The 23,071-nt window shown below is 44.5% G+C and overlaps 1 protein-coding gene across 1 annotated transcript; it reads left to right on the forward strand.

The window, feature by feature from the left end:
- Positions 1–1,463: 1,463 nt before the first annotated feature.
- On the forward strand, positions 1,464–5,954 carry LOC112877164 (CASP-like protein 5A3). Its single transcript, XM_025941380.1, has 3 exons — positions 1,464–1,937; positions 5,118–5,250; positions 5,434–5,954. The coding sequence occupies exons 1-3, from the start codon at positions 1,681–1,683 to the stop codon at positions 5,623–5,625; spliced, it is 582 nt and encodes a 193-aa protein (XP_025797165.1). The 5' UTR covers positions 1,464–1,680; the 3' UTR covers positions 5,626–5,954.
- Positions 5,955–23,071: the final 17,117 nt, after the last annotated feature.

A 23,071-nucleotide genomic window follows, 5' to 3' on the forward strand; every position in this document is an offset into this window, starting at 1 on the left:
ACCCACTGCATCACGATCGGTCCAAACATATAGACACGAGATTTCATTTGATCCGGGAGTATGCAAATTCAGGTCAAATTGAGGTGAAGTTCATCAGGACAGAGGAGCAGCTCAGGGATATTCTCACAAAGCCTCTGGGCAAGAAGAAGTTCAATGAACTTTGCATGAAGATTGGCCTTCAATCTGTGTAAGTAGTAAATGCACAAGTCTTAGGAGGAGATTTGTGAAATAATCCTTGTGCTTAGTTACTTTGCTTCCTAGATTAGGCGCATGGCTCTATCTGATAGCTGTGCGCGTTATGGAGCACTGACGAGCGCTTTGTTCACTCGGGTGCGCGTCGTGCGCTGCGATGGAGGTGTGTGTGATGGCATGCATCGAGGAAGGTCGTGGCGCACATGTCGGGTCTCACGTTTCCCGTTTCTTTAGTTGTAATCTTTGGTTTATATAACTAATAGTCATATGGAAAAGCTGCCAGTTGGTTTTATGCAGCACAAAACGAGACCGTGTTCCAAGTGTTCGCGTGAGTTGTGTGTTTGTGTTCAACCACAGGACCTCGCCGGCGATCAAGGTGATCCGTGCACCGGCAAGCTCTAACAAGATCTGCTGCCCAAATTTGCTACCTTGACGCCCGCGGCGTCCGACGCTACCACCACCCGTGCCGCCATCCTCGAGGCTGGGCTAGATATTTGGGTCTCCACCGTGGTAGCGCGAGGCGGAGAGGCGAAGCGGGCGGCGAGGCGCGGTAGCGCGCGGTGGCGAGGCGAAGCGTGCGACAAGGAGGAGCTGGCAACGAAATGGAGACGGCGCGTGCGCCGAAAGCAGGCGGCGTGTGGGTATAAGGCTAGTCGCACGGTGGACCCCTACACGCGACTGAACTGCAAATCCACCGATGAAACTCCCGTACCGTGTACATGTATATGGCACCGGATGCTTCCGTTTGCAACAGTAAATCGGCAAACCCAGCTTAGCGGAGACGAACGCTATCCTCTCCACCGCAGCAGCCTCTCCTCTCGTGCCGGCCTTGTTCATTGGTTTCGTTGAGATGCAGATCAAAATACAGAGGGTGCAGCCGCAGCGTTCCAGGTCGATGGAGCATGTGGACCATGTCCTGTTTACATGCTCGTTTAGCGCTGGAGCGGTGCGACTAGACTAAGGCGACTTGACTAATTCCAACCATCGGATGGAGGTGCTGTTTAGACGGTGGATACGGGGTCCGGTCGGTCAGACGCTCTATTCTTACCATTACAATTTTTCCTCCTTGGCCAAGTTTCAGCGCTTGATCAACTCACCAAACCCCTGGACTTTTTATCTACCCATTGATGACAGGCGTAGGCATGGACATCGACAGTGAATTAAAGCACCTCTCACTGACCTGTGGATCCCGCCGCCTAGAATTCCTCATGCGGGCCCCACGCTGCGTGGCCAAGTAAACAAACCATTTTTCTGGGAAAAAGAAAAAGCACGTAGAGGAGAGAGAGACAGTGGTCGTACGCCCCGTGCTGCTCCCCCTAGCTCCTCTCTCCAACTTCCAGTCTTCCTCATCCCATCCCCCTAACAGCCTCCCCTCACCAGCGAATCTCCCAAACCCCGGCTCCCACGATTCCGAATCCCGCGCCCCGGCCCCGGAGAGATCAGATGCCGGCAGGCCGCTGCTGACCGAGCGGAGCGGAAGCGGAGGCGATGCGGGCGAGCCGGCCGGCGGTGCACCCGGTGGAGGCGCCGCCGCCGCCGCCGGCCGCGGCGGCGCAGGCGCAGGCACAGGGTCAAGGGGAGGGGGAGGGCGTCGCGCACCCGCGCGGGGTGCGGATGAAGGATCCGCCGGGGGCGCCGGGAACGCCCGCGGGGCTGGGTCTACGCCTCGCGCAGGCCTTCTTCGCCGCCGCCGCGCTTGCCGTCATGGCGTCTACCAACGACTTCCCGTCCGTCTCCGCCTTCAGGTCCGACGCATCCCTTTTCTTTTGGATCCCCTCTCCGCCTCTCGTCTGAGGGAAGTCTGAACTGACTTCTTTGGTTTCTTTGTACGGCTGGATTAGAAATGCTAGCAATCTCGCACGTTTCTTGGCTTGCGAGATTTCGTGAGCCTTGAGCTTCAGCTTTCAGTGGAATAGTCGTATTGGTATTGATATTTGCGGTATATTGAAGCAATCCTCCGCAAGGGGTTGGGCAATGGCGTGATGTGTTTGATTGAATTGTATCCCGAGCTTACGTGTGATGACTAGGAAAGCTCAAGAGGCTTTCTTTTATCAAGGAAAGGTAAATTTTGACAAGTTTCGCTATTCTGGAATCTTTACACATGGCCTAGTCGGCTAGATTTTCGTCCGGCTAACTACATGCGGACATGTAACAAATGAATAATTTTCTCAGTAAGCTTGCATTTGAATCAGTCTTGAACTGTGACTGGCTGCTCCTATGATTGCAACCAGAATCTGATGAGGCTGTGTGTCCACGGGATGTGTTCGTTCTAATAACTCAGGCAGCATGTTTTCTTCAGTTCGAACAGACTGAATAGGGCATCACCATCTTATTTTTATATAAACGATTACAAGACCAATAAAAACAATGAGGAATCACAGTAATCTAGCATGTTTTTTGACCTGGGAGAGTTCTCAAGCCTTGGTTTTCAACTCGAGTAGATTATTTGTATTATCTACAGTAATATGTTATCTTGTGAAATGGTTTGGGCCATGTTTTTGATTGAACTATATCCAGAGCTACACATGTGGTAATTAGGGTAATGCTTCAGAATTTCTATTTACTTAAGGAAAAGGAATCCTTGAATCTTGTTCCATGGCCTAGATTACTTACAAACTGCATGGTCTGATTTTGAGAGTGATGAATCTGCTCAATTAGCTAGCTTTCGATTAGTCTTTAAACTTTGTGGACTATTTAGTTCTGATTATAACTGGAACTCGATGATTGTGGTGTATATGAATGTTCCTAGCACTCATTCATTCAGCATTGTTTCTTTGCTTTTAAATAAAGAATGAGTTTGGCAACAACATCTTGTTTCAATTCACAAGACTAATAGAGCAATGAGTTCTTGTATCACTCAAAAGCCTTACCCTGTAACCAATGACAGGGTCATGTTTCTGCAGGGATGACACTGTACAATTTCAATTCTGATAGGACCTGATGCTATATAAACTCTGGGTATAGCTATTTGTCCATGTTCATGTCTTGGGCTTCCCCTTGAATTGTCACTGTATGAAATAGGTAGCAGAGATGTGAAGAGCCTCAAGCCTCAGGAAGAGGCCTTTTTCTATGCTTTTGTTAGTGGATTAGTGCTACTAGATAAGATAAGAACATATATATTTTGGAGTGGTTTTCTTGAATAAAATGGTCATTGCACTTGCCTAATTTTCCGAAGAGAAATTTTGATAGTTCAGTGCGATTAATATTTTACATGTTTTCTATTTTTTCTTTTTCATCTTGAAAGAGGGCATGCTTTTTGAATGTGGCATGACCATCTCTTTGTTATCATGTTTGCTTCAATTATTCTTGCAACACTTCACATCCAATTAAGCATTTTTCATTGATACAATAATACCGCTGATTAGCTTTAATCTAGTTTGCTGATCATAAACATGTATGTGAAAATAGAAGATAATTTGTGCGTGCTTATTTTTGTAGGCATTCAGCGAACCCCTTTTTTGTTTGTTGACATTTTTTGGTGTCATGTCGCAGAATTCGGAACACTGACGATGAAGTAGCAATTATACTAATGGTTTATCTTTGAGGAATACAGTCCAAAGTCTATGTTATGCATTGCAACACTTTGTTTCCTTCTATTGTTTCTTTATCGTTCTTACTAGCATAATAATCGCTATCGAGAATATTAATGTAAGAACACTTCCTTTTTCTAATGAAAATTATTTATACAGCACATGCTTCAACTGTCAATAAAACTCAAGATTTCAACCTCTAAATAGAACCACAAATTAGATACCAATGCAAATAGCTACATTGCATAAACTACTACATTTTTAGATTGATGTGGCATCCCACTTTCCCAGCTAGCAGATTAGCTTAATTGAAGTGGCTTGGTGATTGTCCAAGTTTTCATGAGCGGAGAGAGTTTTTTATTTAGTAAAAGGTGAGCATGGGTGGTGTGCTAACTAGGTAAAATTTAGGTGATATCATATTCCAGCATGATAATACCACCTTGGAATACATACCTCCGGTCACAAATATGTGATGTTTTGGACGTTGACAGTCTCCAAAACACAACTTTAACTAATACCCGTTGTAATATGTTTATAAAACAAAGCAAGTGTATACTTTTAGGTTTATGAAATTACTTATCAAGGAAAATTTACTTATCATTTTCAAATACAAAAACTTGACACACAAATAGAAATTGTAACAAAAAATTGAAATGATTGACAGCACACAACTAAATAGTCATTTATTAGTGGCTGGATGGAGTATTCGTTTAACAGTTTGTTTTCACATGTTTTGATGGTTCAGGGATAGGTAGGGATGAAAACGTTACAGATATTTTCCATCCGTTCATCTGTCCGTCCATCCGTTCGATCGAAGAGGTTCAGAGACTAAATGGAATAGACCGTATCTATAACCGGGTATTCAATATTCATACCATATCCGTATCCGTATCCGAATACTCAAGTGGGATATACGATACGCGAATAGGATGGATATCAATATCCGGCACATTTGACACTATTCGTATTCGAATGTGAATCCGAGTAAAAATAAATATCTGTATCTGTATTTGTATATATACTTCCATATCCGATCTGTTTTCATCCCTAGGGCTAGGTAATGGAAACCTGCATGTTGGTTCTCATTTTCCGATGCGTTTGTTCTAGGCTTCTAGTTGATCTTTTATAGTTTAAACATAAAAAACATTAATATGCAATTTGGGAATTAAAATTGTGGTGAACTAGGTGAACATACCAGCCAGTTTCTGGTTCTGGCCTTGGTTTGGGTACATGAGCTCATTGAGGGTGCTATTCAAATGATGGCATGGTTTTGGGTGAAAACGGGTCTTTGCTAGTTGAGTGGTGATGCTGACTTTTGTTTTTGTTACTAAAGATTTATATGTATTTGTTTATTTATTTGGCTACAAGATGAACTGATGGTCTTCTTTTGACCAGCTACCTTGTCGCAGCAGCCATTTTGCAGTGCTTGTGGAGCCTTTCGTTAGCATTTGTCGACATTTATGCACTTCTTGTCAAGCGATCTTTAAGGAATGCCCGAGCTGTATGTATATTTACTATCGGAGATGGGGTGAGTCATGTCTTTTCAGTCTACTCTGTAAAATATTGGTCTATATTTGGTGAATGTTGAAATGGTGTGGACATATCAACAAAAAAAGAAGGGATAGCCATGTTACATTAGTTTCTTTACCTGTAAAAGAAACTATCTTATTCGTGAACTGTATAGTTAATAACCGTTTATATTTGTTTGTAGATCACAGGTACACTAACCTTGGGTGCGGCATGTGCATCAGCAGGAATCACTGTTCTCATTGGTAATGATCTCAACATATGTGCTGAGAATCACTGTGCAAGTTTTGAGACTGCCACAGCAATGGCTTTCATAAGCTGGTTTGCACTTGCGCCATCCTGTATCTTGAATTTCTGGTCGATGGCCTCCAGATGAGAAATATAGGAGGTTAAAACATAATTTTGGGTGGTCGCTGCACCAGATCGTGTCTTGTGACAGCTACAATGCTGTGGTGGTACAGCTAATTGTAATACAACCAGAAATTGATGAATGGATGTGGAATGTAGCCTGTGGTCGAATTGTCTGTACAAAATAGGGAGTGCCTTTTTTCAGATTGAAAAGGGTTGTTCTGAAGCTCTTCAGTTCTTCCTTTTACGTTAACATGTTCCTCCTGTGAGGCTTGTTGTATTGTAAGCTGGCATGATGCATATATGGCTTGAGATGATGGTTTCCATGATGCTTATTGTAAGCTAGCATCATGCATATATATTGTTTTTGCTACATTTGACAGGGCATATAGGTTGCATTCGTTCTCTAACAAGATTTGTTGCGTAATATTGTAGAGCTTGATGAAGGCGAGGAGTAGGATGAAGATAAGATTTACATTAAAATTGTAGAGTTTGATGAGATCGAAAATTGTGTAGGATAATCTTTTCATTTGAGATCTTTAGGGACCTAAATATTTGATATATTTTCTATATCTATTTTAAATTAATTGTTTAATTTTTCAAACGACCTGGATGGAGATGTGCTTTATACCAAAGTTAAGTTTCAGTGTTCAACAAGATCAAATCTTGTAATTGACAATCTTTTCATTTAAGATTGTTTATATTCCCAAATGTTTAATATAATATTTAGAGAAGTGAAGTTAAAAGAATGACATTTCGTATCTAGTAAGATGTGCCTTTAGTAGTTGAGATGGTTAAGAGATAACGCATGAAGAGAGATTTCGACATAAGTCATATTTACCGCTCGTGGGTGTATTTTATACAAAAAATCACACTGACTTATGAAATACTTTTTCGCAATTAATTTAAGATTTCAAAATAGTGGGAATTAATTTTTAGAGGTAGGCATCGAAGACGATCGTATGTGAAAATTGATATCCACGTGCTGTTGTATTTTGTCACTAGCCCTAGAAAATCGGTTTTTAGACGGGGTGCTCACCCATGTGCAGAAATCATGATTTTAAGAATGCTCGCGTATAGGTGAGCACGAGAAGCACCTCTACAAATCCGTTTCAGCCACTTATGATAAGAATTTTTGTAGTGGTGTACATGTGATAGTGGCAATTGAGTGACAACATGTTACATGGCCAATGTATATAACATGTTTATTAAGTATATATGTTTGTAGAGGTCTCGGCATGCAATATACTAAGAGCCATGAGTAATATACTTTTACATTATATTCTTCTACTAGAGTAGTTTGATGGCTAGATGCCTAGATCAACATATGATTGCTTCAGGTATACAAAACTCTTTGTGGGTGGGTATAGACACATTAGATAAACCTTAGAGCAGCTCCAGCGTTGGTTTTTAGGTAGTGCTATGAGGAAAAAGAGAAAGATTGTCAGGGTGCTTCACGCTGGACCATAGGGTGCTCTGGAGCAACTCCCTAGCACGGATGCTGCGTTTTGCATCAGGTGCTCCAAATAAAATATACTTTTGAGAATGTACGTGACCAGCTGGGCAGGTAAGAGAGTGAGGAAAAGAGTTATATTGACCATATTTTTTATTTGATTGGATAGCAGGGTAGTGGGTGCTTCACGCTGTATCAAAATAACCTGAAATCTATACCTCGGTGACATGGCCTTCAAGCTGCTTCGTGAAACGATTATACGCTGCTGCTGCTCTTACAAGCATGTATGTCTAGACATAGCATGTTTTAGATAAATCCATAAATTTTGTTATTTAGTGTCCACATGCCCCCTCTCCCCATAAGATGGATGCACTGGTTTCCTTACACTGATCCACAACAACTTGACCACTTCCTCACAATTAAAGTTTGACTCCGACTACTTGCAACTTGCATTTACATTGCTAATAGAGTAGCTTAGGGGGAGTTTGGTTACAAGCTTAGTTCTTGTCACATCGAATTTTCGGATGCTAATTAGGAGGATTAAACATGAGGTAATTATAAAATAATTACACGGATGCATGCTAATTCGTGAGACGAATATATTAAACATAATTAATCCATCATTAACATATATTTACTGTAGCACCACATTGTCAAATCATGGACTAATTATGCTTAATAGATTCATCTCGCTAATTAGCCTCCATCTGTGCAATTAGTTGTATAATTAGTCTATATTTAATACTCCTAGTAACCAAATATTTGATGTGACGGAAACTAAAGTTTAGTCCGTAAAACCAAACACCCTCTTTGCTTCGAGTTTACAAATCTCTCTTATGGGTGGTATAGGCATCCTAGATAAACCTTAGTAGCATATCGAGCTAGACATAGAAAATATTAGATAAATCCATAAATTTTATTATTTAGTGTCAATTAGTTAAGCTTGGCTGGACATATGGCTGGAGGAAAGGTTGCTGCCTAGTATCACTATTTTTACTCTAGCTCTCTCTCTCGAGTCGGTGTACCAGCTGGATATGAAGAACACATTTCTTCATGGAATGTTGACTGAGATAATATCTTGTACACCCTAATTTTGTCAGGTAGCTCAAATAAGCTAAGTCTCTTTACGAGCTTGGTATAGTCGGTTTGCTTCTTGCTCTTTTGGTTTTGTGGACGTCAAGTCTAATATATCTCAATTTATTTACCAGCACAGTGCGGATATAGTTTATCTTCTGATCTATCTTCTGGATGATGAGCAGATGCGCATATATTCTCTCTCTTAGCTCAGGACCCTCTCATACGGTCACACTTGATATCAGGTCCATCTCCCTCGTAGGCCCTTCTCTAGTTCTTACATTAGAGAGAGAAGACCACCCAATTAGACCCACTTAGGTAAAACATACACAAAAAATTATTATTTGGTCAGTTATTTGTCGGTTCCGGAAATGACCGACAGCTAAACCTACTCGAACGTGTGTGCCGTGCGTTGTGATCGGATCTGGCCTATCACGCAATGACTTAAGATTTATATTGGTTCAGGCAAAATACCCTACGTCCAGTCGGGGGTCGGTCAGTTGTATTGCTTGAGCCCAAGTGCTCGGGAGAGTTTGGGATTTACGAGCTTTCGAGTGGAAGATTGCTCTAGTCGGATCGGATCGGATCAGATCTCCTACTTTCGTCCTACAGGGGACCCTCCCTTTTATAGTCCAAGGAGGGGCTCCATTATAGGGTATCTAAAGGTAGAAGAAAGGTGAGAGAGAGAGTGTGTTCCTCGCTCTGCCGATCGGGGTCATCAACTCCATCAGTCGGGGCTGCCAACCCTGTTAGTCAGAGCTTTCTAGTGACCACCGTCCAAGTCCGCCATCATGGAGTGGCCGTCTTGTCCTATTCCTGTGCGCCGAGCCCTCCCCCAGTTGGGGGAGGACGCGTGTCGATGAGTATGGTACGGCAGTCACACTCCATCCCTGGCGCCATGTCCTATCACACAGCGGAGGCATGCCTGCTGGATCATGATGGTATCATGCCCCGTCCCCTCACGAGGACGGGCAGGTGTTATAGTGCCCCCCTACTGCCACGACAGTGGGGACTACGACCCTTTGTGACGGGAGTGGTTGGCCTTGTATGACAAGTTGACTCCGGGGGCTCATCCTTAGCCTCCGCCCTTGCTCCTAGAACCCGCAGGTATGCGAGGGTTAGCCATCCGACCGGCCGTTCCAAACAGGGAGGTTGGCACGTGTAAGGCGGAGCCTGGTCGGAGCCCTCAGTCGGAGCCGCGGTACGGTTCCTGCCTCCGATCACGTTCCAGTCGGGGACATGGGCTCGGGCCATCCCGACCAAACTGTGGGTCAGGGTTATGGGCCGAGGTAGTGTGGATGGAGTCGCTACCTATGCGGGTGGACGCTCGTTGCTAGCGCTTCCTTGGGCTGGTCAATAGGAAGTGGGCCCGCTGCGGACCCCAGGTCCTGGACCCGTCAGAGGCTCTTGAGCGGCTTCACGATTTGTTTAATCGTGAAGGCGCTATTCCTGCTGCACTGTGTTTTTGCTTTGAGTGAGAAGTCGCGAGGAGACATAGTGTTCGAGAGGCTCCCCCTTGTGACCGCGAGTCAGTCGGGGTTGCCTCAGTCTGATCGCGTAATAAGTGCACTGCAACGGTGCCAGCTGCTTAAGCACAGAATATCAAGGCCTGCTCGACCCGTCACGTCAGCCCGCCGCGGAGGGATTCCTCCCTATTTCCCTCTTGAAGGTTTTCATCCTTTTGAGGTGGAGCGGCGTGCCGCGCAACAAAGCTGGCTTATGGGGTACAAGGATGCCTGAGCGGCTATAAATGGAGGCCCTTAGGACCTTATTTTTTGAACTCATCTTGAGCTTGAGTTGCGAGAGAGTTTTGCCTTGTATAATGGAGTTGCTCCTAGCCCGAGTGCACCCTCCTGACGGGGCCGGCGGTTCCTCCAGCATCTGTGTGGCAGAACCAACCTGAATTACACTGGCTCAAGTACGCAAGTCCTCTTTCAAGGGCTCCAATTGTACCTCAAACAGTGTAACTCCTTGGCCTGCCGGGTAACGTCCCGATAAACCACCGAAAGTAGGATCAAACAAGGTACCTCGCACGAAGGTGAGTCCAGAGATACAATCGCCATCAAATTTACATCACAGGCACTTATATTACAAGAGTTTCCAGAAGTAGCGTAGGTTTCAAACCGATAGAAATTATTACAAACCAGTTTAGAGATTCAAGTTCACGGCAGCGGAATTTAAAATACGATAACTATACACGTCGCCATTACGGACATCATGTTAAGCCCTGACATGACATCACTCGATATGTTCAGTGTTGGTCGGGGACGGGTCCCACTCCCGGACCAACCATCAGGTTGGTCGGGGACGGGTCCCACTCCACGGACCAACCATCAGGCAAAGTATAGGGCCAAGGCATGGGAAGGGTAGAGTCTTCAGGGACATGACCTGAAATAAGATCATATTGCAAGGCTGAGTACTCTAATACTCAGTAAGGCTTATCTGGAATTAGGTATACTTAGTCCATAACTAGACCATGAAGGTTTTGCAAAGGTTCTGGATTTAGCTTTTGCTGAAAAGTAACAAAGAGTAGGTCCTTAATTTCATAATTTAGCTTACAAATTCTGGTTTCATTAATCATATTAACCATTCTAGGTAAGCACCTATAACTACTCAAGCAAGGTAGAGCCTTTTTAAAGCATACCTCAGTATTACTCATCATAAGATTGTGCTTGTTACTCTATGTGGTAGAAGTATTAAGCATTCTCAATCTCCGCGAGAAACGGATGATTCTGAATCAAATTTCAACCCTTGCAAGGTAAACCTAACTCACACGCTTGGAACACCGACAGGTCATTCCGAAGCAACCATTTGCCTTTCATTCCGGATCGTGGAACAATGCCACCACAAGCGACTGCATGACCATACGCATATCCAATGTGCAGGACATATGTCTACAGCGCGACTGTATGATCGTATTCCCGTCTGCTCTGCAGAACGTACTCCCACACGTCAGTGCATGTAAACATAAAATAAAAGTCGAGTGGTGGGGGACGAGTCCACTTCCCGGGCCAATTGGTTACTAGGCTTAACGCTTACCATATTTCACGGCATGTGGCTAGTACTTTCAAACACTTAACTGCCACTACCACATACTGCGACCTTAACCAAATTCATCAACACAGACGGGGTATTATTCCTTTCCATGATACTGCACGTAACTGCGACCTTAACCAAATTCATCAACACAGACGGGGTATTATTCCTTTCCATGATACTGCCCGTAACCCCATCCATCATCCTTATAGTGATTGCAGTATTGTAAGTAACCAATTCCTATATCGCGCAAGTGACAGGAAATCACTCGACTTCTACCGGTCTTATTGGCATAGCACTAGTTGGACTCAGGTTCTAGTATTCAGTACATCGGTTCCTAGGAATATGCAACTAGGGTTTCCAGACAATTCCTAAGAACTTAATGCACAAGTATATATATATATAAATGTAGATTGTAGTGTAAATAAAGTAGTGGATTTATGTCCGGGGCTTGCCTTCACTGGCGAGGCTGGAGTCAGAGACGTTAATAAATTCTTCCGAACTCAGGTTCGGGGCTTCAGTTAAATCTCCGATGACGTTTCCGGGTTCTTCAGAGATTTCTACTTCGGATTCCGGGAGAATCTGATAGTCTTCGTCGGCGAAAAGCGTCGAGTCTACATGTGATGTAAATGATGCAGTTTAGAAAATTCATAGACTTCTATTTGTTTCACGATAAAGTTACAATCCAACGAAATTAACATTACATACTAGCAAACAACACAATTCCCCTTTACTGGGCAGTCATTTATCGAGTATTAATTAAACTACTTAGTTACATTAAGTAACATGGTTGGTTACCCTAAACATTCAACTAACTGCATGAGGTAGCATTTTTGGTTATCTTAAACAATTAAACTAATTACATTTAATAACTTTATTTATTTGACTAGCTAATCACCTTTAATAACCCTAGGTTATTATTGAATTATGGACCTACTTTGATTAATTAGGAATATAGCATTATTATATTATGTTCTATTTATTCTAGTTGTTCTACACCTGATCATAGGTTGAGAATTTTTGAACATATTACACTACTCAAGAACAACACCTCAAAATATTTTCATAATTTTTCATGAACTAGAGCTATTGTTCATGAATTTTCTTTAAATCTAAGCTTAAATTCATTACTGAAGTTACACTAGGGTTGTGACTCCTAAACTTTTATCTTGTATTATATATACTAAAACAAAGCTAAGGTGAAATTTTCAGCTATAAACATGAAGAAATGCATCTGGAATTAAATCATGAATCTTTTATCAACATGAAGCAAAGATATCTAAATATCATAGCTAGAGGACTGTGCTGAGTCTCCAAATTTTACACAGCTCTACTTATAGCACACACATTTCATGTTTCAAATTTGAGCCTCAGCACTGCTATGGATCAAAAGATCTAATTAAAGTACCCATTATCTACTAATTTAAACACAGCACAAAATACACATATTCATCTCATAATCATAATACAATAGTTGTAGTATTTAACACAAGGATTCAAACCCAACTGGTTTGATATTTTTCTGAATTTTCTAAAATTTTCTACATATTTTTGAAGTTCACAACTTTTGATTTGGGGGGGGGCTCTGGAATCTTGCAGGGAGACCCTTAGAACTTTTGAAATCCTTTCAAATTGGCCCTTGGCTCGTCGGGGAAGAAGGGCAGGGGCATTGCCGGCCAAATTCCGGCGAGGGGTCGGCGGTGGGTGGAGAAGGAATGGTCAGTGAGCATCAGGAGCTCAAGGCGCACCTGTTGGGGGTCTTGGGAAGGGAAGGGGATGACCGGAGGGGGTTCCCACGGCGGCCGAGGTGGCGGCGGAGGGGGGCTCGTCGGCGAGAGGGTTCCGGCGAGGAAGTGGGGCAATGCTCCAGTCCAGAAGCTCCAACAAGAGGAGAGGAAGCTATTGGTGCAATTGAATTGAACGGAGAAGGAGCGAAGGGAGGGGTTCGACGGTAACAGGAGCTCACCGGCGAGACGGTAACGGCGGTGGGGTGGTTCCGGTGGAAGTCCAGCCATGGGGAGTGGCTTGGGAGCGTCAGTGAGGTGAGGGGAAGCTTCCCAGGGGGTTGTAGTGGTGCGGGGAGGACTGGGGTGGGCTGCCCACGGCGCACAGGAGGTCGCCGGGGTTGAAGAAGGTGGCGGCGGTGGTGTTTGGGGCTCCGGGTGCGCACGGCAATGGAAAGGGAGGGAAATGGGTTTAGTGCCGTCTGCTGGTGCTACTGGGCAGAAGAGGAAGGGGAGAGGAGCAGGCATGAGTGCGGGACACGGCGGCGATGAAAAGGGCGGCCGGGCGGCGCTCGGGTTGGCGTGGCGCGCGCGGGAAAGGCCAGCAGGGGAGGAAAGTAGGGCCGGGAAAGGGGGAGAGCGACGCGTGGTGCTTGCCCGAGCAGGAGGTGGCGCCGGGGAGGGATTGGAGAGGCGGTGAGCGGCGCTAACGGCCGGCGGCAGAGGGGCAGAGGGCAGAGCAGGGGAGCAGAGCAGGTGCCAAAGGAAGAAGAAGAGGGAAAGGGGTCCGAGGGACCTTCTTGGAATTTGCAAAAACCTCAGGGATCTCACTGTAAACTGAATTTTTCCACTGATCCAAAGCTCTAATGAGGAAATGACCAAAATAGAAGTTGTAGAGTTTTTCAAATCCTACAACTTTGCTTTAGGGTTCAAATTCAAAAACCTAAAGCACAATGCTTTATTTTACCATTTTGCACTCAAATCAAACTTAAATAAGTTTTGTCCTTATTAAGGTAAATTTCTTATAACTTTGGACCTAATTGCAAGTATTTATGACATGTCATGATGACTTGCACCTTTTTACATTTTGACCCTTTGTAAATTTGGATGTTACTTTTGTCCTTCAACTAATTTACATAAAAGGACTTGTACTTTCATAAAATTACATAAATACCCTTATTTTCATAACTTTACTAAATTTTCACACAATTCAATCCACACCAAACATTCTTCCTATTGGCTTGCTCTATTTAACACCTAGGGTTTCACAATCTGGTGCTAGAAAACGCTTGCGAATGGTAGGGGATAGTAGGCGGGTGCCACAGGGTAGCACGCGGGCGACGTCGTGCGCTCGGGCCTTTCCCATGCTCAATCCCACGAGCGCCATGCTCAGACGATCAAGGGGAGCGGGTGTGCAGGCGGGTCACTATCCCTGGCTGTCGATCGATGCTGCTTCCCTGGTTGTCCTGGATGATTAGGGGTGCAGTGTCGTCCGCTAGCGGTGGATGTGTCAGTGCTTCCACCGGCCAGGTCCTGGTACGGGGAGGAACTCCTCATTGCTGCCTGTAGCCGTGCGCGCATCCGCAGAGGATGTCTAAGCCTTGAGTGTCCTCAGCTTCCCTGTGTTCCCCAACTCCACCTACATTGTCGGAAGGCTCGTCCTTCCTACGCAGCTGAAGCTGGGAAAGAGCTCCGCTCTATCGCCTGGGGCGGTGCGGGAGTTCGGTCAGTGGCGACGGTAGATGTACTGCTCATCATCTTCTGCTGCCATGGCGAGGGAGGTGCAACAAGAAGGTTTACGAGGAAGATGCCCCTCCCAGTCTTCCCGCACTTGAAGCAGCCCTCCCCAGGGTTAAAGTGTTATCACCCTTGTGGTGGTAACGGGTTTTTGTACTTTGTAACGGCCGTGGGCTAACTGTACTTTGTAATATTTAATCTCCAAGGATAAAGCGTGTTTATCTTGAAGTGTGATCGTTGTGTTCAGCCATGCCCGACCACAAGTCCAGTCGGGGGTAGAAACTTGTTACCTTCTCTGAGTGGAGGAAACGGTCCCCCACTCGTCATATCCTTGTTACAAAGGAAGGCGGTCATGTCAGGGGCATTTAAATGTGTGCACGCATAAGGGTGACCCCGTTCGTGGTTTCTGCGATCGGAGGGGCTGAGCAAGCGTCACTTGCCTCGATGGCTCGAGTTACGGGCTCAGTGAGCTCCTAGCAGGTGTTCCCGAGCATAATTCTAGGCGTCCGAGTGGAATCCGGGTCCGTCGTACGTGACAGGATCGACATAGCCCACAGGTGGCATTCCACTGCTCCGTGACCCACCTCGTGGCAGATGCTCGAGTAGTCCGATCGACTCTGGTGGCCTGATGGCCTCTCCTCAATGGAGATTCTGTGGGCATGGCTCGAGGTATGGATCGGACGAAAAGGTCAAGATGACCCGAGTCGCTGCTAGAGCAGGTCGGGCGAGGGCTGCTGGGGCTCATCTACGTTTTCTCCCCTGGCTCTATTTGACGTGAGGCGGCCTCGAGTCCTCCGTGGACTGGCCTTCGAACGTCGGTCGATTGGGTTCTTGAGGTCGGACCCATCGGCATGCGCCCTTTCAGGTCTTAAGATATTTCAAAAATCGAATAATTGAAATGTAGTTATTGAATGAGGATGGGGTCTGCAGAAGCTTACCGGGGAAGTCAGAATGCCGGTGCAGCTTTTTCGGGGATGCACGCTGGAGATGGCCCTGCCACATCGCAGATGATGATGAGGCGCCCGGTCCGTCATGATTTTTGAGGTTGGTGGAGAGTAACCATGCCTGCCGTCTTCCCCTGTTGTGATTAAATTTAATAGGAGGGGAGACGGTTCATACTTTTTCCTCTCCTTGCGGAGATCGAGGGATTGTGCGTTGCGTGGCGCCTAGGATCCCATTATAAGGCTCCACCGTCCTGGCCAAATGCTCCCACCAGCGTAAGTTAGCTTCTTTGCCCAGAGGAGAAGTAAAGATTCTCCTACTTGCCTTCCCCTTTTGCGAGATGGTAGGAGAAAAGCGCCCGGTGGACGAGGGCTCCAGCGCTCCACCTCGGGGACCACCTCTTCTCCGGGAGATTCTGCGCCAGCAGGGGTAAGCGTCGTCCATTTTGTCACTGTTGATGGCCATTAAAACACATTGTGATCATCAACTTCTTGGGAATAAACAAAGCTTTGCACTATGTTCCATACTGTAAATTACTTATTTCTAACAAGCTCCACAAGTTTTTGATGAGTTGTGAATTGAGGAATAAATGAACAAAAAATGAGGAAAATTATGGAAAATCCCAGGCTGACCGGCCTCCCCTAGGTTGGCCGGCCTAGCGCTGAACCCAAATGCCACAACACTGATCCAGGTGCAAAGAAACACACCCACAATGCCCCTGTGCCATGCACTTCAAGTCGGTTTGATCCAATGACCTGAAAGGCCTCACCCATGGATTGAAGGGCCCACCTGCATGGAAGACTCGAGCAAACACCAGAGAACTGCCTCCCTGGACAACATGCAAGCGTGGATCATCAAGTTGGTGCAACGGAGGGACAAGACATGCTAGAGTCAGGCCGACCAGCCTTGACTAGGCCGGGTGGCCTCTAATTGCGTCGCTTTGGAAAGACGCCACCTCCACCGACACCAGGAGAGAATTAGGAGCGTCTAGGAGAAAGACGGTGCCAAGTAGCCACAATGCCAGGCCGGCTAGCCTGGATGAGGCTGGCTGGTTTAGGACTGACGCAATTGCTGCAACTGTTTTACTGACTTCATCCTCAGCCCTCCTACACTATAAATAGAGGGGCATCACAGCTTGTAACACACACAAAAGGAGTTCTCTTCTCTCTTTTCACTTTCTAGAGTTAGGTTTAGTAGTTTGGGAGTTAGAGTCGAGTCAAGCTTGTCTCGGGATTCCGGAATTGTCATCGGAAGTCTGGTATAGCTCTCGTATCTTTGCCTTTGACAGTTATCAATATAATTTATCTTCTTTACTTTTTGAGTTAGCTTTACTTTCCGCATTTATTTATCCTTTCCAATTTATCCAACTTGTGTGTGGAAGTACCTTTCCTCTAGCGTAGGCTTCATTACCTTTCTTGTTTATCAGGATCTTACCTTGCAAGTTTTCTCGCCCGGACTAGGGAGCTCAAATCAATCCCCAAGGTTGAGGGGAATTTTTCTTGAACGTGTCAAGAGAAATCCTAACACCGAGTGCAGATGTGGTGTCTGAGCTTAGTGTTAGCTAGGAAGTGTGTTCCACCCCACGGTACCGTTGTGGTAGGTGGTAGGTGGTGACAGCCCTTGTGGCAGAACCAACCTGAATTACACCGGCTCAAGTATGCTGATTCTTTCTTGGAAGGCAGTAAGGACTCAACTGCACTTCAAACAGTGTAACCCCGTGGTCTGTCGGGTAAAGTCCCGATAAAATCACCTAACTCAGGATCAAACAAGGTACCTTGCACGAAGGCGAGTCCAGAGATACAATCACCGACAATTTTACATCATAGGCATAATATTACATTAGTATTCAAACATATATCGTAGGAAGACCTAACTAGTACGAATTTATACAAAACTGTTCAAAGTTAGAGTATCTGCAGCGAAAAATAAAATATGACACTACCAGACGTCGCGGAACGGATATTGAGCTAAGCCCAAGCTCAACATCACTCGAAGGGACCTGTGTTGGCCGGGGACGGATCCCACTCCATGGACCAACCATCGAGAAGAGCATAGGGCCAGGGTACAGGAAGAGCAGAGTTCTCAGGGGGATTACCTGAAACAAAGGTCACATTGCAAGGCTGAGTATTCTAATAATCAGCAAGGCTTCTCATTTGATGGTATACATAGCCATGTAGCTAGACTATGAAGACTCATAATGATTCTGGGTATAGTTTCAGCTGAAAAGCAACAAAGAGTAGATCCTTAATTTCAACTTTTAGCTTTCAGGTTCTAGTTAGTTATCCATTCTAAGTAAGCATCTATAGCTACTCAAGCATGGTAGAACTTTTTAAACAAACATCATCTTTGATCATCATCAGGTTGCTCTTATTACTCTATGTGGCAAAGGGATCAAGCAGTCTCAATCTCTGCGAGAAACGGACGATTCTGAATCGAATTTCAAACCTTGCAAGGGTAAACCTAACTCACACGCTTGGAACATCCAATCATCGTTCCAAAGCAACCGTTTGCCTTTCATTCTGACTCGTGGATCAGTGCCACCACTAGCTACTGTAGGACCATACGCACATCCAATGTGCAGGATGTACGCCTGTAGCGCGACTACATGACCGTAATCCTGTCCGCTGTGCGGAACGTACTCCTGCACGTCGGTGCGTGTGCGAAAAACCAAATTACGAGTGGTGGGGGGTATGTCCAATCCTCGGGCCGATCGGTTACTAAGCTTACCACTTACCATATTTCATGACATGTGGCTAGTACTTTCAAATGCTTAACCACCGCTACCACACACTGCGACCTTATCAAATTTTCATCAACACAGACGGGGTTTTTACCAAGGTCATGAATCATAATCATAACCCCGTCCGTCATCCTTATAGTGGTTGTAGGAATATAAACATTGCAACTCCTATAAAGCTCGCGAGTGACTGGGAATTACTCGACCTCTACCGGTCCTATTAGCTTAGCAACTAGTCGGACTCAAGTTCTAATATTCAATACATAGGTTCCTAGGAATATGCAACTAAGGTTTCAATACAATTCCTGAAAACTTAAATGCGCAAATAGATATACATGAATATTTAAATTGCAGTGTAGTAAAAATAGCGGTTTATGTCCGGAGCTTGCCTTCGCTGGTGGGGCTGGGGTCAGAGATATCAACACTAAAAGTTTCCGAACCAGGGTTCGGGGCTTCAGTTAAATCTCCGATGATGTTCCTGGGGTTCTCAGAAATATCCCCTTCTGGTTCCGGGATCAGCTGGTAATCTCCGTCAGCGAGAGTTGTCGAGTCTAACATCACAGTTGAGGGAATGCATATACTTCAATTTCATTTCACGATAAAGTTGCAATCCAACAAGTTAATTAAACTTCTCCTACAAGCAGTCATTTATCAAGTATTAAATTATATTACCTAATTTTATTAGATAACCTACCTAGTTACTCTAATCAAACTAATGATATTAAACACATGGAAAAAGACTCTAATCCATTCATTAAACATCATTAGTTGATTTAATTAACTAAATTACTCATTCAATAAGAGTTGGGGTTATTATTTTAATTCTTGGTCAAATAGTAAAACCCTAAGTTAGGAGTGATTACTAATGCTATAAAAATTAGTATCCATAGGTCTAATTGAAATAAGCTTATCATAAAATTTTTAGAACATTTCATACAGCATAGCAATCAGAATAATTAATTCAATCAAACCATATTTAAATCAAGAACTATTTTTTTAGTTTGAGCTACTACAAACCTAAGGATAAAAATTTTATTGGAAAAAAGGCTGATCTGAATCTAAGCTATTATGATTTTATCAAGATTTTTATCCTTATAGAAATTATGCTATAAAATAAATAAAAAATAGCATTGTGATATTAAGATCTATTTATATCAGAAGTTCTATACTAGATCGGTTGCTGCAATTTTGTGAACATATTACACTACTCAAAAGTAACACTCAAATTTAATTTCATAAATTTTCATAAACCAGAACTATTATTCATGAATTATCTTTGAATCTAAGCCTAAATTCATAACTCAAGCTACTCTATGCTACTGATATTCATAATTTTATCATGAATTACACAAAAAGAAAGTAAGAGTAAAATTTTCAGCTACAAACACTAGCAGATTCTCCCTTGAATAAATCCTAAACTTTCATCAATATAAAACAAAGACACTTAAACATCATGGGTAGGAAACAGTTCTGAGTCTACAAATTTTTCATAAAGCTATACATGAGATACACATCCTATTTTTCAAATTTCAACAACAGCATAGCTATGGATCAAGAGATCTAATTAGCACACCCATTTTCTAGTATTTATTATAATTCAAAATATTCACTTATTCAGCTCAAGGCTATAACACATGTAGAGTTTACTTCAAGGATTCAAACAAAACTAGTTTGACATTTTTCTGAATTTCCTATAAATTCTTACAAATTTCTAAAGATCACTGATTTGAATTGAAGGGAGGGACTGGAATCTTGCAGCTAGGCCCTCAGAAAGATTTAGATCATTGCAATCGAGTCCTTGGCTCATCGGGGAAGAAGAGCCGAGACTCGCCGGCCGAATTCCGGTGACGGTGATCGCCGACGACGAGGGGGAACCGGCCAGGAAGGATCAGGGGGCTAGAGCGGACCTTGCTGGGGGTGATGTGAAGGTCGGGGGTCGACCGGAGGGGGTGGAACGACGATGACCCGAGGTGGCAGCGATAGAGCTCGACTACGGCGGCGGTGTTCCGGCGTGGTGGCTCACCGGCGGTGGATCGGAGGTGGGGGAATAGCTCCAGGGGATCAAGGCGGTTCACCCGAACTACTTGGTGGGAGCTAGGACGGCCGGAAGGGTGGGTCCCCATGGCGACCCGGGACGGCGGCGAGGGGGAGCTCTTCGGCGAGGTGGATGCGGTGCTCAAGGGCGGCGATGGAGGGGCTGGCGAGCTTCATGGGATCACGGCGAAGCTGCTAGAGGTGATAGTGTGGCTCGAGAAGGGGCGGGGCGAGCTGTCCACGGCGGCCCGAAGCGGCAGCAATGGAGCTCGACGGCGGCGGCAGCGTTGTGTCTAGGAAAAGACGATGAGAGGGAGTGGGCGGGTGAAGGAGGGTCGCAGCAATCGTGCTTCGAGTTTAAATAGGCAATGCTCGACGGCAGCGGCACGGCACGACGGTCGACGGCAAGCAGCTGCTGGCGGCTCGGGCAGCGGCGAAGCGGCGTGGCGCGCGCGGGAGAGGACAGCGGGGAAGCGCTGAGGCGGTGGCCGTGCTTCCTGGCGATGCGTGGAGCGGCGCTGGAGCAGGAGCTGGCCTCGGGCGGCGCGGCACGGCGGCCAGCGGCGGCGCTGCTGCGCGACAGAGCGGGAGCAGAGGAAGAAGAAAGGGGGGGGGGGCAGGGGCTGATGTGCGAACTTCAAAAATTCCAGGGTCCCCGATGTAAAACAAGATTTTCTCACTGTTTTATATCCCAAATGATAAAATGGTCAAAACAAGAATTGTAGAACTTTTCAAAACCTACAACTTTTATTTAGGGTTCAAATTCAAAAACTCAAAGAACAGAGCTTTATTTTAAAACCTTGGACTTAATTCAAACTTTATAAAGTTTTTGTCCTTATTAAGGTAAATTTAATGTATTTTTGGACTTAATTGCAAGTTTTATGTAATGCAATGATGACTATTATTCTTACACTTTAACCCCTAGTAAAATTTAAGAGTTACCTTTGTAATTCAAGTGTTTTGTATAAAAGGACTCATATTTTTGAAAAATTACACATAAGTCCTTATTTCCACACATTCACTCAATTTCACTCAATTCAATACATACATTACACATTCTTTCCTAATGTGTTACAATTTTGACATCTAGGGTGTCACAACCTTCCCCCCTAAAAGGAATCTCCTCTCGAGATTATGATACATTGGAAGATAGCTACCTAAGGATTCTTAAGGAACTCGGGAAAGTTTTTCTGAAGATAATCTTCAGTCTCCCAGGTGGCTTCATCAATGGTATGGTGGTCCCATAAGATCTTATACATCTTAAGCTTCTTTCTTCTAGTGACTCTCTCCTTGGTATCTAGAATTTGAAGGGGTTGTTCAACATAAAATAGATCAGGCTCGATCTCGATGGCTTGTTGTTCAATGACCTCAGTAGGCACTTTGATGCACTTCTTGAGTTGAGACATATGGAAGACATCGTGAATGGCGGCCAACTGAGTAGGAAGACGGATTCTATAAGCCACTAGGCCACAGGCTTCGGTGATCTCAAAAGGTCCGATATACCGAGGTGCTAACTTTTCTTTTATGCCGAAACGTTGAACACCCTTAGTAGGAGATACTCGAAGATAGACATAATCTCCTACTTGGAATTGTAATGGTTTTCTCCTTTGGTCTGCATAACTTTTCTGTCTAGACTGGGCTGCCTTAAGGTTGGCTTGGATAAGCTTGACTTTATTTTCAGCTTCGGTAACTAAGTCGAGTCCGAAGATTTTGCGTTCGCCGGTCTCAGACCAACTCAAAGGAGTTCGACATCTTCGACCGTATAACGCCTCAAAGGGGACCATTTGAAGACTGGACTGATAGCTGTTGTTATAAGAAAATTCAACCAAGGCTAGACATTTGTCCCATTTCGTACCATAGTGAATGATACAAGCTCAGAGCATGTCTTCAAGGATCTGATTAACTCGCTCAGTCTGTCCATCAGTTTGCGGATGATAAGCAGAGCTTTGAATTAGCTTGGTTCCAAGAGAAGACTGCAATTGCTCCCGGAAGCATGCAACAAACTGTGCCCCTCGATCAAAAATGATTATCTTAGGAACACCATGCAGTCGAATAATTTTCTCCAGATAGATTTCGGCATACTTATTAACAGTATAAATCGTTTGCACAGGAAGAAAGTGGGCAGTTTTGGTGAGTCTATCAATGATTACCCAAATGGAATTACGCTTCTGAGATGTTTGGGGAAGACCAACTATGAAATCCATGCTGATGTCTTCCCACTTCCAAGATGGAATAGGAAGTGGTTGGAGTGTACCTGATACCTTCAGATGACTAGCTTTAACTCTCTGACAGGTATCACATTCAGACATGTATTTAGCAATTTCCCATTTCATCCTAGTCCACCAAAAGTTTTGTCTAAGGTCTTGATACATTTTAGTACTACCAGGATGAATAGAAAACTTGGACAGATCTGCTTCATCAAGGATTTGTTTATGAAGCTGATGATTCTCAGGTACAACAATACGATTGTTGAACCATAGAACCCCTTGATTATCAGTGTGGAAACATCTATATTTTGCATCTCCCTGAAATAGTTTCTGTTTGATAATTTTGATACCTTCATCATGCAATTGCGACATGATGATTTTATCTTGAAGAGTAGATTCAATAGATATGAGATTCAGGCTACCTTGAGGAATAATCTCCAGATTGAGTTTCCTCATCTGATAACAGAGAGTTTCACTGAAGATTTCTATGGATAAGCAATGACAATGTGCTTTGCGGCTTAGTGCATCCG

Source organism: Panicum hallii, chromosome 9 (assembly GCF_002211085.1).
Source record: "Panicum hallii strain FIL2 chromosome 9, PHallii_v3.1, whole genome shotgun sequence".
Taxonomy (NCBI): domain Eukaryota; kingdom Viridiplantae; phylum Streptophyta; class Magnoliopsida; order Poales; family Poaceae; genus Panicum; species Panicum hallii.

What these genes read in the sequence shown, in the direction of transcription:
- LOC112877164 (XM_025941380.1), top strand. Translation starts at nt 1,681, where the DNA reads ATGCGGGCGAGCCGGCCGGCGGTGCACCCGGTGGAGGCGCCGCCGCCG. An exon ending in CCGTCCGTCTCCGCCTTCAG is followed by an intron (nt 1,938 to 5,117) that starts GTCCGACGCATC and finishes TCTTTTGACCAG; the next exon opens with CTACCTTGTCGCAGCAGCCA. An exon ending in TATTTACTATCGGAGATGGG is followed by an intron (nt 5,251 to 5,433) that starts GTGAGTCATGTC and finishes ATTTGTTTGTAG; the next exon opens with ATCACAGGTACACTAACCTT.